General features: G+C 42.1%; 1 protein-coding gene across 4 annotated transcripts in view; it reads right to left on the reverse strand.

Moving 5' to 3' along the window:
- Positions 1-209: 209 nt before the first annotated feature.
- Positions 210-17443, reverse strand: part of TLR7 (toll like receptor 7) — a 31284-nt gene continuing 14050 nt past the window's right edge. For 2 of the 4 annotated variants that reach the window (XM_043459368.1, XM_043459367.1), the window contains 3 exons: positions 16952-17076; positions 16488-16588; positions 210-4391 (listed from right to left, as the gene is read on the reverse strand). In XM_043459368.1, coding sequence (XP_043315303.1) covers positions 1242-4391; positions 16488-16490 — 3153 coding nt within the window. In that variant the 5' untranslated portion in view covers positions 16491-16588; positions 16952-17076 and the 3' untranslated portion in view covers positions 210-1241. Of the gene's footprint in view, positions 4392-14089; positions 14202-16487; positions 16589-16951; positions 17077-17443 lie in introns of those variants that run through there. The other 2 variants (XM_043459369.1, XM_043459371.1) reach the window with 2 other exon arrangements.

Raw genomic sequence — 17443 nt, forward strand, 5'->3', positions numbered from 1 at the left:
TCTTGGGGTTCTCCTTTAGAGTTTACCATCAAAGCTGTCTGACATTGATGGATCAAGTTTTCAGATAATTACAAGTATACAGTATTAGTTAATAAAGCAGTCTGAAAGATCACTGGATGAGGCAACTTTTCTTTGGAAACAGTACTTTGCCATGCAGATAAAAATATCTGTCTTAGCTCAGCTGCTGTAACAAAACATCACAAACTGTGTGGCTTAAAGAACAAACATTTATTTCTCACAAGTCTGAAGCGTGGAAGCCAGTCTGAAGGAGATCAGAGTGCCAACATGATCTGGTTTTGCTGAGGGTCCTCTTGTGTGTTACAGACTGCCAGCCTCTCTCTCTACCCTCACACGGTGGGAACACAGCAAGTGAGTCCCCTGACTGCTTCTTCTACGGCAGTAATCCCATCAGGAGGGCTCCAGTCTCATGACCTAACCACTTCTTAAAAACCCCACCTCCCAACACCATCACACTGGAGGATTAGGATTTCAATGTACAAACCTGGGGGGAAGAGAAACATTTAGTCCAGAGCCATATTTAAACAGGTGAATTATCGTCAAAAGTAAAGAGCATGACTTTGCATACAGAGCGCTTTATTCTTCTCCCATTTGTAAGCAGACTATGTCCATCGATGACAAAGATGTTTCTGTTTCCCCAAAGGACCCAATAACAGGCCCAGGAGAGAAAGAGCAAGGAGCATTGAGCCACAACCACCTGCCGGATGCCACACTTGGTCTGCACAGAACAGGGCACTAGATGGTTGAGTCAACTGGCTGAGGAATGAACTGTGTCTTTATTTTTACCACTAATTAACTGGTACATTTTAATGCCATATAAGCAGACTCTGGGCCTTCTTGTAACCCTATTTCTATACATACCAGTGCCTCTTAAGGGGAGAAGTGCAGTTCTTGGTGACTGTGTGTATATGTAATAATCACAATTACAGGAGAATCAAAGTCCCCCATCCTCTACCTGCCACCCTTCTCCCAACAGTATTTTATGCAAGGGCAGAAGACAGAGACTCAAGTGCAAATGGAGACAGAGAGAGCTGAGAAAGATGACTTGACACTTATATAAATCCCATTTTTCTGCTTCCTGTGTCATGTATTGGTGACTCCTCTCCAATACGGGCAATCCCAGGGCTTGGAGAATCTTAAAACGCTCTTCTGGCAAGACATGGATGAGCCGATGGAGGCAGCCGCGCTTCTCCTTGGTAGCAGTCATATTCGGCAAAGAAGGGCTAGGCTGTCTCTTTGAATACCTGACTGTAGGTCACGTGATTGTCTGTGGCCAGGGTGTTTTTCAGACACTGCCAGAAGTACGGGTGAGCCTGTGGGTTTGTTGGCCACTCAAGGACAGAACTGCCACAGAGCCTCTTCCGGAGTTGGAGAAACTTGGACTTCTGAAGGGGCTTCTCAAGGAATATCAAGATGATTACATCCACTTTTTCATCCATGAGCCTCTGATGGGATAAGTAAAATGCAATCTTAAAATTCTCAGTCTTTGCATACTTGTCTGTCATCACAAACACCGTCTTTTTGCTAAGCTGTATGCTCTGGGAAAGATTTTCCAGAACAGGCTGCCCTGGTAACCAGTCCCTTTCCTCGAGACATAAATTAAAACACTTCTCTCTCGGGTCTTCCAGTTTGGCCACCAGCTCTTCCAAAACCCACTCTGTCACTGCTGGGTCTTTAGTGTCATATACAATGAAAGCATCATAGCAAGAATTGGGTGATATCAGACGTCGATACCCTTTTATTTTGGCTTTACAGAAATGATAACTATACCACACATCCCAGAAATAGAGATGGTTTGCTGTTGTGATCATCATCAGAAAGAGAACTGCTGATATGGAAAGTGAGAACAGGATGAAGTTAGTCAGATCTAACTCACAGGTATATAGATCCAGAGAGACTACACTCTGGCCCTTGTGCGCTCCTGGTCCCATGCAAATCACATCCGTGGCCAAGTAAGGAATAGTCACCTCAGTATGGTTAACCCACCAGACAAACCACACAGCATCACAGTTGCACAGAAATCGATTGTGATGCAAAAACAAAATGTCCAGATTGTTGAGGACATTTTCTGGAAAACTTGTCTTTTGGATAATCTGAATTTTATTTGAGCTGAGGTCCAGATGTCGCAACTGGAAAGCACCTTGGAGAAAATACTTTGTCAGGCGCCTGATTTGATTATTCTTAAGTATGAGTTTCTTGAGGCTGCGGGAACAGTTGGATAATCTCTCAGGGACAGTCTTCAGCTGGTTGAAGCTGAGGTCCAAAGTTTCTAGATTCTTTAGACTCTGCAGTCTTCCCCAACTGAAAGACTTGAGCCCATTTTTGGCTAAGGAGAGAGTCTTTAGATTGGGAGGCATACTATCAAAAACTCCCACAGGTAAGAAACTCAGAGAATTTTCAGAGATGTCTAGCTCTTCTAAGTTTAGCAGATTCTTAAAGAATTTTAAGTATCTGTTATCACCATCTCTCCATAAAATATCCAAATGGTTGCCTCTGAACTCCAGGATTTGAAGAGATTCACTCTCCATGGTCCTGCTGGTGGAGGTAGCAATGTCATTATAGTTCATCATCAGTTTCTTCAGAACCTTGAGGTTCTTGGTAAAATTTAGCATGTGAGTAATTCCTTCTGACTGAAAATAATGGCTGTTACTACTTATATCTAGGACTTCCAGGTTGCGCAGTTCCTCAAATGCTGTTGAGTAGAGTAAATCAAGCCGATTGTTAGAGAAGTCCAAATATTTCAACTCCACTAAAGGCTGAAATTCACTCCCATTAAGTGTCTGGCTAATGCTATTTCCTGATAAGTTTAAGCATTTGAGGAAAGAAAGATGCTGGAAATCAGAAGACTTGATAAAAAATATATTATTTCTACTAAGGTCCAAGGTCTGCCCATACATATAACAATCTTCATTAAGAGGTAAGAAAGAAGGTGGCTCTTTGCTTTTGGACCGGCAACTCCTTGCATACTCATCATATCTGAAATAATGCAATGCTTCAAGGACCTGGGGCCCATGGCCTTCTACAGAAGTTCTCATGTTAGAGCAGAAACCACCTTCAGTTGAATCTCCCGAAGGTGATATTTTATTCACTGAAAGATCTATGAATTTCAATGTTTTAAATTGTTTAAATATGCTGAGGTCAGCAATTTTTATAAAGTTAGTGCCAAGATCAAGAACTTCAAGATTGGGAAGATTACATAATGGGGAGAGGTTTAAACTCTTCAGCTCTTTAAAGACATAGCCTTTGATTCGCAAAACTTTCAAGTTTTTCAGTGAAGAAAATGCATCTGATAGATTTATAACTGCATGGTAGACCTGAAGATCGTAATTGAAAGACAGATCTAAGTTGACAAGATTATGAAGAAGATTTAAAAATTTGGCATCCCCAATTTCTTTGGCCAAGAAGTTTTGGGAAAGATCTAGTTCTTTAAGTTTGTTAATGTTTTTAAACCATCTTTGGGGCACATGCTGAAGAGAGTTACTGTGTAGACGTAAAACTTGCAATTCTGTCAATGCATCAAAAGCATTTAGATCAATCTGTAGGGGAGAATTATTTTCACAGGGTGTGCAAGGAAATGGAACATTATAGCAACGAGGGCAATTTCCACTCAGGTCAAGAACTTGTAGTTGACTGAGGTTATTAAAATCATCTTCTTGGATTTTTGTAATGATGTTATTGTAAAGATAGAGTTCTGTCAAACTAGAGGGCAAAACAGTGGGGACAGCTGATATATTGTTATCTTTTAGGGAGAGCAATTTTAAATTTCTCATATTTAGGAAAGCATCTTTTTCGATGGTAAATGAAACATTACAAGGGTTACGATAGTAACAGTTCTGGCCCAGGTAGAGTATTTCTAGGTTGGCCAGTTCTGTTAGATTCTCCTTCATGATCAAAAAGATGTTGTTGGCCTCCAGGCTCAGCAGCTGTAAGCTGGGAGGAAGATCCTGAGGTATTTCTAGAAGCTGGTTTCCATCCAAGTAAAGAGATTTTAAATACGTGAGTTTGCTAAAGCTGTTGGGTTTAATCTGTAGCCTTTTGGTGCACACGTTGTCTTTTGGTCCCAGTCGAACAGGTACGCAGTTGCATCTGAAATCGATCTCCACCAGATGGTCCAGCCGGTGGAAGGAGGCTGGAGAGATGCCTGCTATGTGGTTAATGGTGAGGGTGAGGTTGGTGGCATTGGCGGGAATACCTCCAGGAATTTCTGTCAAATGCTTGTCTGTGCAGTCCACAATCACATGGGCATTTGGGGCATCCAGAGTGACATCACAGGGCAGAGTTTTAGGAAACCATCTATCCCCAAGGAGTCCAGAAATTAGGATCATGTTAAAAAGGATAGGAAACTGTCTCTTCAATGTCCACATTGGAAACACCTGAAAGTATAAGAAAGAAGAAATCACCTGTTTAAAATACACCAAGAATCAGAATTTAAAAGTCCCATTTGCTGCCTCTCTTTTGCTCCATTTGAAAAATAAACAGTTCCGGTTTATTGTTCTCAACTGTCTAAAGAGCATCCCTGCCCCCACCCCATGACTGTAGTTGTCAATTACTGAGGTTCATAAAAACTTACATATTTCGCTTTTAGCGTCTTAGCTTTTCAGTTATATTGCTTTTCAGATGGGGGAAGCAGCATTTTCCTGTTCCCTGTTACTTAGGATGTTACAATGGAAGAGCCATCAACATGCTGCCAAAGTCTGAAATGCAGCTACATCTGGTGAGAAAACCTTTAGTGCCATTAATGTTTGCTTGTTAAGCCCACTCTGGTACACGTTACAAGAGTCCTTTACCACATCTGAGCCTCTTAATATGCTAAGTAGAGAAACAGAAGTGATCCACTATGCCCATTTTACAGATTGAGACACAGCTCAGAGATATTAACTGATCTGTTTATGGTCACCCAACTCCTGACATTTTGGCACTGCTATCTATAAGCCCACTTTCTTCTCGGACTATTTGTGGAAATCATCTCCAAGATGACTTGGGGATGAACATTTTCCCTACACATTGGGTTGAAATTACACATGTTTATATTACACAGATTTGGGAAGGGGGTAATATAGTAGGGTACTGCCTGGGTGATCCCCAATTGATCAAACAGGATACTCATGGGGATGAAAGGGGAGGGCTTTAATAATTTATGCCAAGACTACAGGCATAGACTCTCTCAGACCAACTGGGACATGTGGGAACCTACTCTTACTGGTAATTCTTGGGCATCTATGTTTAGTATGAGAAACACTTGGACCCCGGGCAAAAAAGACCTTAAGAGGGAATATGGGACACACGGAAGAGTTTTACTAACCACCCTATTAACTCGAGCTTGCCTGGCATAGAGGGTGGTTTAACCATAGACTCTCTCTCAAGTTTCAGAATTTCTATCAATATTTTCCTCCAGAACACTGGTTTTCATTTCACCTGTGTTCATCCATGGGATGATCTAGCCTGGGTCTCTACAACAGTTTTCCAGCTCAACTAATGCTTTCATCCCCCCAACTGACTGAATCAACCAGTCATGCCCATATCCAATAAATCCACTGCCTACTTCCCTTAATTCCTTTAATAGGGGATAAATAAGCAAAATTTTCCCTCAGCATTTCCTCTACTGCAAGATGGTTAAAGAAGGAGTTCAAAGAGCTTCTTCACACATCTTTACACGCCTAAAGCTTGTTAATTTATTATCATTTTATTAAGTCTTTTCCTCCCATTTCTAAATGTTTTCTTGCACCCGTCCACTTTTCTCCTTGTCTACTCCCACCCTCTACTCCACTTCGCCATGAGGTTTCACCCGGACTATCATCACACTGGACTCAAGCCTGGTCTCCTTGACTCCCAACCTCCTCTACAATTCATCCATCAAGAGCATCAGAGCAGTCTTTATAAACATGAATCAGATCAACTACAATGATCACTCATTACGTTTTGAATGGAGTCCAAAGTCTTTGCCATTGTTTATATCATGCATGTTCTGACTCTAGCCTACCACACTGACCTTGAACCACTTTTCCCCTTCTTTGACCACATGGCAGATATCCGGCCTGTTTTCTGTTCTGCATTTGAGCCAGTCTTGGCACTTGCTGTTCCCACTTCCTGAAATGATCTTTCTCCTCTTCCTACAGCCAGGTCATTCTCATCCCCTGGGTGTCTGCTTAAATGACACATCCCCAGAGAGCCCGTCTCTGTGCAACTTTTCTAAATACCCTCCCATGTAATAACAGTGATAAAGACAGGAGCAGTAATTAACTTAGATAGCATTTAGCATTTGCTGGGCAAAGTTTTCAGTGCTTTACATATATTAACTCACTCATTTCATCTTCATATTAACCACATTAGGGCAGCATTACAGGTCTTTGATCCCTTATCCACAACCTTTGCAACTAGATGTGTTTCGGAACTCAGAATTTTTCAGATTTTACAAGGTAATGTGAGGCATGTACCTCATATTACATAACACTCGAACTGGAATCTGGGGTAGCATCTCATAATCAAACACATAAAAATGTCTGCAAGCAAAGCACAGGACTATCCACTCTAAGTGGGATTTAAAAAAGAACAAAAACAACAAACACTAGATCATCTGGTTCTGGTCTAAGATTCACCTCCAAATGAGTTCAGATTAAGTTGTGCTTGCCATCAACTGAGTTAGGACAAAGCTTTCAGTTTAGGGATCCTGGAATTGTAGACCTCTATTATTGTCCCCATTTTACATATGAGTCAACTGTGGCTCAGAGAGGTATATGTACTCTGTATTAGACTACTGGGCTTTATTTCTTTCATAGTCTTTAGCACAATCAGAAATAATCCTGTGGATCATTTATGCACTTCTGGTTTATGTGCTTATTTGTTTTATATCTATTTTGCATGAAAATGTTAGCTTCAAGAGAGCAGGGTTTTGTGTGCCCTCATGTAAAACAATGTCTCGCACTTAATGCTGATTATGTTTGCAAAATACATGAATGAAAGAATAAATGCATACATGAATGAATATTGAAATAGAGCAAAATAGTTAAAAGAAATTCTCCTTGGAGTAGGTTAGGTGTATAACATAATGATTTAATATATGTATATATTGCAAAATGATCACCACAGTAAGTTTAGTTACCACACATAGTTTCAATTTTTTTTTCCTTCTGATGAGAACTTTTAAGATCTACTGTCTTAGCAACTTTCAAATACGCAATACAGTATTATAAACTCTAGTCATCATACTTACATGGCATTCCCAGAATGCCAACTGCAGTTTTACTCTAAGAGGAAATTGCTTGACAATATTCCTAATGACGATTATGTGGTGATGACTCCTAACTGTTCTAGGCAATCTTATGACAGAAATGCCCTAGGGCTGAAGTTAGCCTGGGGGGGATGGGAAGCTAACTTTATTCTTACTAAATTCATTTATTTTAATTGGAGGATAATTACTTTACAATATTGTGATGGTTTTTGTCATACATCAACATGAATCTGCCACAGGTATATATGTGTCCCCCTCCAACTTGAATCCCCCTCCGACCCCACCCTATCCCTCTGGGTTGTCCCAGAGAACCAGCTTTGGGTGCCCTGGAAAGCTAACTTTAGTTTTAGTTCTGCAAGCAGGGATGGAAGGAAATACAGCGTCGCTAAGTGAGGTTTTCACTGCCTGCAGCCTGAACGCTAAAGATGATTAAGACTTCCTTAATTTGGGGCCTTCTGGGGTTGAAAAAGCCAACTGCCTTACCCCAAACAACAACAGATGTCATGGATACAGCTTTAAGAGGAAGTAAGTGTATGCTTACACACATTATTCTAGCACTTTCCATTAAACATTTTCTAGCAGACAGTTAAAGCCAGTCCAGGGCCCCCAAAATCTGATTAGGAGTGCTGCCTTCCCTTGACTCAGACAGCCTCTGGGAAGTTGATTAAGTTGAGAGACAAAAACACTGACAGAATACAGAATCTTCAGACTTAAGTGGTCTAAAGCTGCTCTGGCCAATGTGATGGCCACTGGTCACGTGTAGCTGTTTCAATTTAAATTGAAGTGCAAATTAAAAAATTAAATTAAAAATCAAATTAAAAAAAATCAAATTAAAATGAAGTGCAATTTTCAATTTCAGTCTCTCAGTCACACTAACCATATTTCAAGTGCTCAAAGTCACATCAGGTTCGTGGTTACTGTATTCAAGCATACAGATACGAAACATTTTCAATCACTGTACAAAGTTCTAGTAGACAGAGTGGGTCTAGACTAGGGTTTGGCAAACTTCTTCTCCAAAGGGCCAGACAGTCAACATTTTAGATTCAGTTCAGTTCAGTTCAGCCGCTCAGTCATTTCCGACTCTTTGCGACCCCATGAACTGCAGCACGCGAGGCCTCCCTGTCCATCACCAACTCCCAGAGTCTACCCAAACCCATGTCCATTGAGTCATGCCATCCAACCATCTCATCCTCTGTCGTCCCCTTCTCCTCCTGCCCTCAATCTTTCCCAGCATAATTGAGGCTATTATGTGGGTACTTAAATAACCACTTAGAACATAATCAATCAAGGTGGTAAAAAATCATTCTCAGCTCACAAAAACAGGTAACAGGACAGATTTGGTCCATGGGTTGTAGTTTTCAGGGCCCTGGTCTGGGCAAAACCTTCCACTTGCACATGGAATTACCTCGAAACAAATTCAGTTCAAGTCTGCCAAATATGAGAAGAAATCATATCACCTGTAAATGTCAAAGTTGCTTCATGGGCCACTAATTTCAACCAACAGCATTTAGCCAATTATTTCATCCTCATCCCAAGAAATAGGCTCACTGACAATGAGGACACTGAGATGTAGATTCTATAGAACTTGCCTGCCGGGAGATCTAGGTAACTTAGATGCATCGCTGGCCCTCAGCAATTCTCCTGGCTTACCCTCCCAGAAGTCTAGGTATCAATTCACCCATCTCTCCCTCTAGGGGGTAAAACACTCTAGGGGCTGTGGCCTTATCTGTCTTTACCATTTCTGATGATGCCTGCCACCTAGTGAGCACAAGACAAATATTGGCCGAGTAAACCAAGGCTTTGAACATTCTTAAAATCCCGTGGAAGGCTCTCATTCAATAATCACAAACAGTAAAGTCTTTCCAAAGATCAGATTTTTGATAAGGTGGTGAGGAGGGACCAGAAGGGCTGGGGGTCTTCTCAAAGAAGGGCTGAAATTGGAAAAGAGCCACAGAAGAAAAGGAGATGGTATCCAAGGGAGGCCCTGGGGAGCAGACCTGCAGAAGGACTCCTCTGCAATCTGTTTTGTCAGAAGTTCTGCCCCCCTGGAACCTGAAACCCGTAGCACAGAACTCATTTGTCTCTCCTGGGAACAAGCACAGCCAGGATGGGACTGTCCCTGACTTGTACTCAATCGCTGAGTCCCAGCCCAGGCAAGCTGGATGCCAGACAAGCCTTCTCTTGGCTCTCTGTGCCAGCTGCCTGGAACTCACAGATGGGTTCTGATCAAGCAGGAGAGGAAGAAAACTGAGTCAATGAACAAAGCCTTTTAAATTTGTTAATGGGAAATAATACCTTTCAGGCTTCCAAACAGAAAAGGTATGTTTGAGAAGATGATTGTAAAATGTGAAATAGTCCTCTACTCCAATTCAAATTTCCCAAAGTATGGAAACTTCCCCTTTCAAACCATGGGGAACTACATGGCTTCAGAATGAAGCTAGGACCTTCGCTTCAACTAAAGGCTATTTTTAAATGTAAGTGTTCATTCAGCATGATTCGAGGTCTGTTTTTTCATTTCATACAAATAACCCACATTATTTTTTTTTCATTTTTTTTGCAATAATTGCCAAAGACATACATCTTTCAGGAATTTGATTTGTAAAATAGCATAATTCACCATAATAGGTCTGGCTTTAGTCATGAATCGTAGCTGATTACACATGCAAATATACTGGGTAAATTTGGATGCTCAATTAGCAAGCTAATTATGGTAAAAATGGGACTGTTTGATTCTGTACTCACAGGTGTTCTGTTCTCTCAGTAAATCACCTCTTTTAAAATGGAAAATGTAAAATTCACATTGACTAGTCATCAGACAATCATTTGTGTTTTTTTATAATTGTCAATTATCAGATATTTATTATGTTCTTAGATGCCAAAGAAGATACTTTGTTTATATTACATCACTGAGCCCTGACAATGAAGTTGAAAAGACATAAATATTCCCATTTCGCTGATGAGAAAACAGAGATCAGAGAGGCAGTTTCAAACCAAGATTCAAACTCCATTTGACCAATCATCTTCCAGTTATTTCACATTGTTCCAACAAATGCACTTGGTATGATATATACATGCATCTTGGTTAATTTCCTTTTCAGTTAAAGGATTCTTGGCCATCTAATGTTTTGATATTGTGCTAGTTGGAGTTTTCATAATAAAAATGTCCAAATATTATGAAAAGGTATTTATGATTTGAGTGGGACCAACTCGAGGGAAAAAAGGCTTTTCAGATCATATAGTTCTTAGGTGTGCATTCATATCCAGTAATGCTATGCTAGCACAGTTCATGGATTTATAAATTTAAGGGCAGACTGAGCTTTAGCTTCCTAATAAAGAAATATATGCCAAGGCCCCCAGGTGCAAACATGCTGGAATCACCACAAAAATGGCAACAAAGGAGGAATAGAGAGTGAAAGGAGATGAAGTCAAAGAGGGAGAGGCTGTAGTCCTACGTTGAGGGTTCCTACAGGGCCTTGTCAGCCATCCCAACAAGGAGAGGAAGGTCGATCCATTGCAAATTTTTGAGTCAAAGAGTGCTGGAGTCTGACTTCCATGTTACAAAGATCATGCTGGTTACTGCCTTGAAAGAGACAACAAGGGGTGAGGTTGGAAGCGTGGAGACCAGTCAAGAGGCTATGACAGTAATTCAAGCAAAAGCCCTAGCTGGCTGGGGTGGAGGTGGTGAGAACGAGCCAGATACTTGGATAGATTTGGAAGGTAAAGCCAAATCAAATAGGACTTTCAAGTTCTTGGAAGAATGTGAGAACGGGGTTGGAGGCAGCCAGCATTTCTGAGAAGCCTCCTGCAAAGGGGAACAAAGATGCTGGCGGTAGTTCCCGGAGCCAAGAGGGTCAAGAGGATTTATTTGAGGATGGGAGGAATAACGGCACATTGTAATGCTGGTGAGAGGGAAAAAAAAAAAACAAACTTTTTTCAAAAAACCCCATCATTAATAATAGTACCGATGACAATGCAGGAGAGATGTGAGAATGCTGGTGCATGGAGCCCAGGGAGGGAAGCGGGGAGGTGACCCAGTGCACTAGTAGGGAGATTTGGCTTTTGTAAGGAGCCTAACAATTCCATCCTTAGTATAAGAGTCTGCAAACTGTTCGGCTATCTCCCACCTCCTTGGAAGCTGGGCAGGCTTTTGGGACTGTCTGGAGGACAGCAGTGAAGCAGGACTCCACAACTTCCCAGGCAGGGACAGACAAGGTGGGAGACTTTCATGGCACCCGGGACTCCATCTTTCCCTGTCTCCCTCTCCACCTGGAGTCCTGAGCCACCAGCCTTGGAAGAAGCCTGGGGACAGCACAGCTGCCATGTTGGAGAGACCAGCCGGAGACAGGGGCAGCCTGCAGCTGTGGAGCTTGCCCATCTGGGCACCAGACCTGTGTGGGCACAGCCCAGCCCCTGACATCAACTGCAAGGCGAGGGGGAACACACCCAGCACCAGAGCCGCCTTGCTGAGCCCAGTCAACCCATGGGCCTGCCACACCTAACACTCGAGAACAGTGGTTGTCTTGAGCCAGTGGGTTTGGGGGTGATCTGCTCCACCGTGGTGGGTAACCGGACCGGAAGTCAAGCAGGACGGGCAGGTGCAGAAGCTCTAGGTGGGCACACAAGTGGGGAGGAGCAGGTGGATAATCTCTTCCAATTGCTGTGATGCTCTCAGGGAGACAGGAGGCCAGGGCATCAGCGAAACAGTGAGCAGCCAGGAGGGACTGGGGTGGGGGGTGAGGGAGAGGGGAAGGTGAGTCCTCTAGGCAGAGGAAGTCAGGTGTGATTACCTGGTGGTAGGGAAAAACCCTTCACCTTTCGGTATTTCATCTGCATTTCGCTCGCAGTCTTTATTATGTAATTTTGCATAGCCCCTGATCTGGTTGGATGAAAGGCCTACAGAAAAATTCTTCACAGAAGGAAATTGACCTCAAGGTGAGAACGTGTGAGGCCAGGGAACACTCACTGTTATACTCAGCTAACAGAAGATCTGCTCCCTCCTTCACTCATCCACCCAACAGACTGTCTGAAAGGCCAGCATACTGGGCACCCCCTGCGGGCTGCAACATGCCAGCCTTCAGGGGACCACAGGTCAGTGCCCTCAGATGCTCCTCCCATTTATTTTCAAGAGGACAGAGCAGGAAAAAAAAAAGACTACATTGCTTGAGTTGAAAAGGAAGTGTTGGAATATGCATTTCCGGTGGAGGGAGTCACTGAAGCCAAGCTACTAAAGCAAAGCAGACCATCGCGCAGTGGGGTTCTCCCATATGGATGGGCTGGGTTGAAGCAGAGGTGATGGCGCGCTGGAGAATCATGAGACAGGGACCAGGAAGAGACAAGGAGTGGGGCACAATTGTGGGAAACCCTTGAATTCGGATTTAGTAACCTTTTGTCACGTTGCTGTGACACTGAATTGTTGATAACTAGATAAGCGTTGTATATATCACCCTAGGGGCTAACCGAAGTCTGTGAATAATGGAACTTAACAGATGTGATATAGTTTTATAGGCCAGACTCCACTGGGAATTCCCCTACAAGACTTACAATGACCAAATATCCCCTTTTTGCAAATTTTGAAATATTTCTAATTATATGCTAACCTCTGAAAAGTGTAATTACCATGGACATCAAAGTTTCATTATATAACAACCAGAAGATTAAGTACAAGGACATAACCTATTTACTTAAAAAATAAAGACACTTTTTATCATTTCGCTTCTCCCATTTTAGCCCAACAGACCTAGCTTTCAAAATAAGAGTCAAATGATATAAAGGAATCTTATATAAATTAGAAATTCAACAGCTACTTTGCATCATAACAGGCACCAAAGACCAGAAGATATTACATCTTTTTTGACCTCATACCCTACCCTCTTTTTTCCACAAAGAAAAACCTGTCAACTTGGCACACTTTTTCAGTAAAGAGCCAGTCAGTAAATATTTTGTTTTGCAGGCCATACGGTCTGTATCACAGCTACTCAAATTTGCCACTGCAGTACAAAAGCAGTTATAGACAATATATAAACAAATATGCAAATACTAAAGCTAACTGTGGGCACAAAAATTTGAATTTAATATAACTCTTAAGGGTCACAAAACAGTATACTTCCTTTGACTTTTTCAATCATTTAAAGAGATTAAAAAAAAAAACTCTTAGCTTGTGGGCTATACAAAAACAGGTGGCAGGCTGGCTATGACCCACACCCATTATTTGCCATTGCAACCTAAACTTTGAGGGACTTCTGAGATATAAGAATGCTCTATTCTTGGGGTGCAAAGACACTGGTTGGTTGGTTGATCTGTAATGAGTGCTTTTAATTTTAGTATGACTTTCCTTATTTTTAAATAATCAGTTTTGATTAGTTTAGTTAATGGACTGCTTATTATCTCTTTGTTTGGCCATGAAGGAGTATGCTATAATTAAGAGCAGAATAATGTTTTTATTTGTAAAATCGCTTAACGACTGTTACATCTTGGCATATTGCCTATAACACTCATCTCCCCCTTCCTGTATCTATTTCAAATAGTGGGAAGCACTTCAATACTACCAGGTGCTTCGTCTAGTAAAGATTTGATTTTAAGTTCTTATTCTGTCACCTAAACTCTCTCTGACATTAGTGAATCACTTTCCCTTATGAGCCTCTGATTGCTCAACTATAAAATGGTTTGAATACAGGGCTCTTTCGTGAAACTATTGAGAAAACTATTGAGAAACGATTGAGAAAAACTATTTATTCATGCAAACTGTCATTCCAAATGAACCAACATTTAGCAAGCATCTAGTATGTGCATTTAAAACATCAGGAATAAACAATACTTCACTACTAGATTGTTTTTTCCATTTACCATTTTATCACGAGTACTTTGTCATTCAGTATTCTTTTAAAAAATATGAGACTTCCCTGGCAGTCCAGTGGTTAAGACTCCGTGCTCTCAATGCAGGGTCACAGGTTCAATTCCTGGTTGGGGCACTAAGATCCCATATGTCAACCAGCGCAGCCAAAAAGACAAAATTAAATAAATAAATAAACAGATGATCTGATGGTTACATAACATGCTACTTAATGAGTGGACCACAATTAATGAACCCTTTCCCAACACCAGACATGAGATGTTCTCTTTGCTATGCTGCACAGACTACCTTCATAAATTGCTTGCGACATCCCTGATTTCTTTAAGCAGAGTTTCTAGAAGTGGAGTTTCCATATCAAAGGATCTGAACTATAACTATTAATAAGACCGAATAATTTCCCTATGTTTTTTTACCTCTGGTTTTTTAAAAAACTGTTTTCATGTTTTTTCTTATAAAAGATATCCCAATTTTTTTCTTAAGGACTACATTATCATACGTGAAGCCCACATTGACTGACCATGTCCTGAGTAGGAGTGTGTGCTGGGCTCGGTCTAGGTAGAACAGATGGGTCTCTAGCACGGCTTCCAGGGTTGAGCTGCCCAGCCAAAAACCAGAAGCTCTTAGGCTCTTGAAGCCCCGGCTCCCTCATCTATGACTCACAAGGCTGCTTAGAGGGTGAAATCGAAACAGAGACGTCCAGCCCTAAGCACAATGCTCACTGTAGTAAGCAGTCAATAAATGTGAGCGCTCTCTACTACCATCAATCCTATCACGCCATCCCTCAAGGGGCACAGGCAGATGTGGGCCTGGGTTTGCCTAAAAACAGACATCTGAGTTTCTAGGAAATGAAACTCTACGCTGTTGCTTCTCTGTCACAGAGCATCCTGTGGTTAACTCTTCATTAGACCTTAGACATGAAATGAGCCCAGGAGCCCACCTTCTAATCTAGAAGTCAGAGTGGGTTCCTGGGGCAAGTACTCCGTTGTGTCTCGTTAGGGTGACAAAATAATTTCAGCAAGAAGTCACTGGTGTCTTTTTCTGATGAATTTTGTGGCATGCCTAATAACTCACACCACATGCAAAGGATCTGAACACACATTCTGTTATTTGAGCCTCCACAATGGCCCAGCAAGGCAACTAGAGAGCCATAGTAATGGTCATTTTATAGTATAAAAAAAAAAAAAGCTGAGTTTCAGGGGGCTTAAGTGATAAACCTAAGGATCCCCCACTAGTAACTGGGAGAGCGAACACGGACAGAGTCTCTCCTTGACTAGACTTTAGTCAAGCTCCTCTGACTCAGCCTTGACATTTGGACTTTTGTGTCCATGTGGCCAGTTTTCGCAAGGATCCTGTTAGGTTGGTTTAGGAAGAGCCCCTCACCACAGTTTCATTATCCTTGCTATCTGATCAAATATCCCATCTCTACCACCCCCCAGGGGACAGTCCATCTGCCTGGCCTGCTTTCAGCAAGAACCCTGTAAGGTGGGTCGAGTCAGAACTACCCCACGCCCTGCCACCCCTGATGTTTCCTCTTAGTAATTTTCCACCCGCTGATCCCCACTCTGCTCCTGGACTATAAATCCCCACATGCCTCCACACTATTTGGAACTGATCCCAGTCCTATACTGCAGTCTCATTTCCCCGATTGCAACAGTTCCTGAACAAAATCTGTTTTTACAGCTTTATCTACTATCCGGTTCTGGTTTTCTTGGACTGCATGGGAGCCCAGGCTCCCTGTATTCCTAGTCCTTTGCATCCTGCCCCCTCCCTCCCCTGCATACTCGTTTAGACACCACCAAATGCTAGACAAACACAAAGGAACCTCAGTAATTTGTATGGTCATAAAGCCCAAAACGAGGGCTTCCCTAGGGGCTCAGTTGGTAAAGAATCTGCCTGCAATGCAGGAGACCCAGGTTCAATCCCTGGGTCAGGAAGATCCCCTGGAGAAGGAACTAGTAACCTACTAGGCAACCCACTCTAGTACTCTTGCCTGAAGAATTCCACGGACAGAGGAGCCTGGCAGACTACAGTCCATGGGACCACAAAAGAGTTGGACACGACTGTACGACTAACTTTCAAAGCCAAAAACGTAGGGTGAAAAAAGTTAAGACCCATAGAAGCTATTTCCCTAATTCAAACATTTGTTCCTCCTCAGGAAAGGATGCATTAATTCTTATAGGAAGGAGAACACAGCAAGTATTGATTAATCTTAATTAACTGAAATTACACAATACCCCCATGATTAATCTTGGTTATGAAAGATCATGAAAGTTTTCCTCAGTAAATAACTGAAGTACAGACAACTTAAACATCTCTTATGCTAGCCGGTTTCAGTTCTTCCCACAAAAAATGACAGATAACACTTTTTAGGGATCTCTTAGCTGTCCTTACCATTTTTAGTCTTCTTCCAAAATGAAACAGAGAAGTCTGGTTGAAGACAGCAGAACATGAGAGGTGTCAAGATCAGCCTGAGATGGACCCAGTAGCATCAACTAAGATAAAGAGAAAACACCAAGCTTTACCGTGCAAAGACAGCAAAGGATTGAAGCTTCAAAACATGCTAGAAAGGCTGCTTTAATATATGCTGTTGAAAACACCTATTAATAGTATTTACTTCCTCAAAATTATATAGACGAGAGACACACTCCAGAAAACCATTTCCAGCATTATTGTAAAAGCCTGACTTTCTCTTCAAAGAAGTGACATTTGAGACTACCAAAACTCTTCTTTAGATTCTAAAAAAAAATTTTTTTGCATATGATTTGGGTCCCCTCCCCTCTCCCCCCTTCTCTCTGAGAATGGCTCACAGATCTAGGTACTTAAATGATCTGAGTTTTTCCCAATGTTTAAAATACCTTTCTTTGCTGCATGGAGTGAGTCCAGGTCTGGAGTCTTCTGAGGTGAAGAGATGGGCTGTGGCAAACCTACCTAAGTCACGGAGACTCCAGGCTGCCAGTCGTGAACTTTCCAAGTGCAAAGACTGGTTAGGGGGAGGAGCGTGACTATTTAAGCCATCTCAGACATGAAGTTTGCAGAGGCAGCAGGTTCCTTCTATTTCTACCACCACAACCAGGGCAACCTCATGTCTAAATTCAAGTGACTTGGCTGACTGATTTTTTTCCAGAAGTTTCTCAACTGGCACACTCCTGCCATTTCTGGTAAGATACATCTTTGTGGCATTGTAAGACGCTGACAGCAACCCTGACCTGAACCCACGAGATGCCAGCCGCACTGCCCCTCGACAGTCACAGATGTCTCTAGACATTGTAACATAGCCCCTGCCTCTGACTGAGAACCATCATTCTACAGTTATCTTTGAGACATGTCTACATTTCCCTTGTTCTCTC

This window comes from Cervus canadensis, chromosome X, assembly GCF_019320065.1.
Source record: "Cervus canadensis isolate Bull #8, Minnesota chromosome X, ASM1932006v1, whole genome shotgun sequence".
NCBI classification, from domain to species: domain Eukaryota; kingdom Metazoa; phylum Chordata; class Mammalia; order Artiodactyla; family Cervidae; genus Cervus; species Cervus canadensis.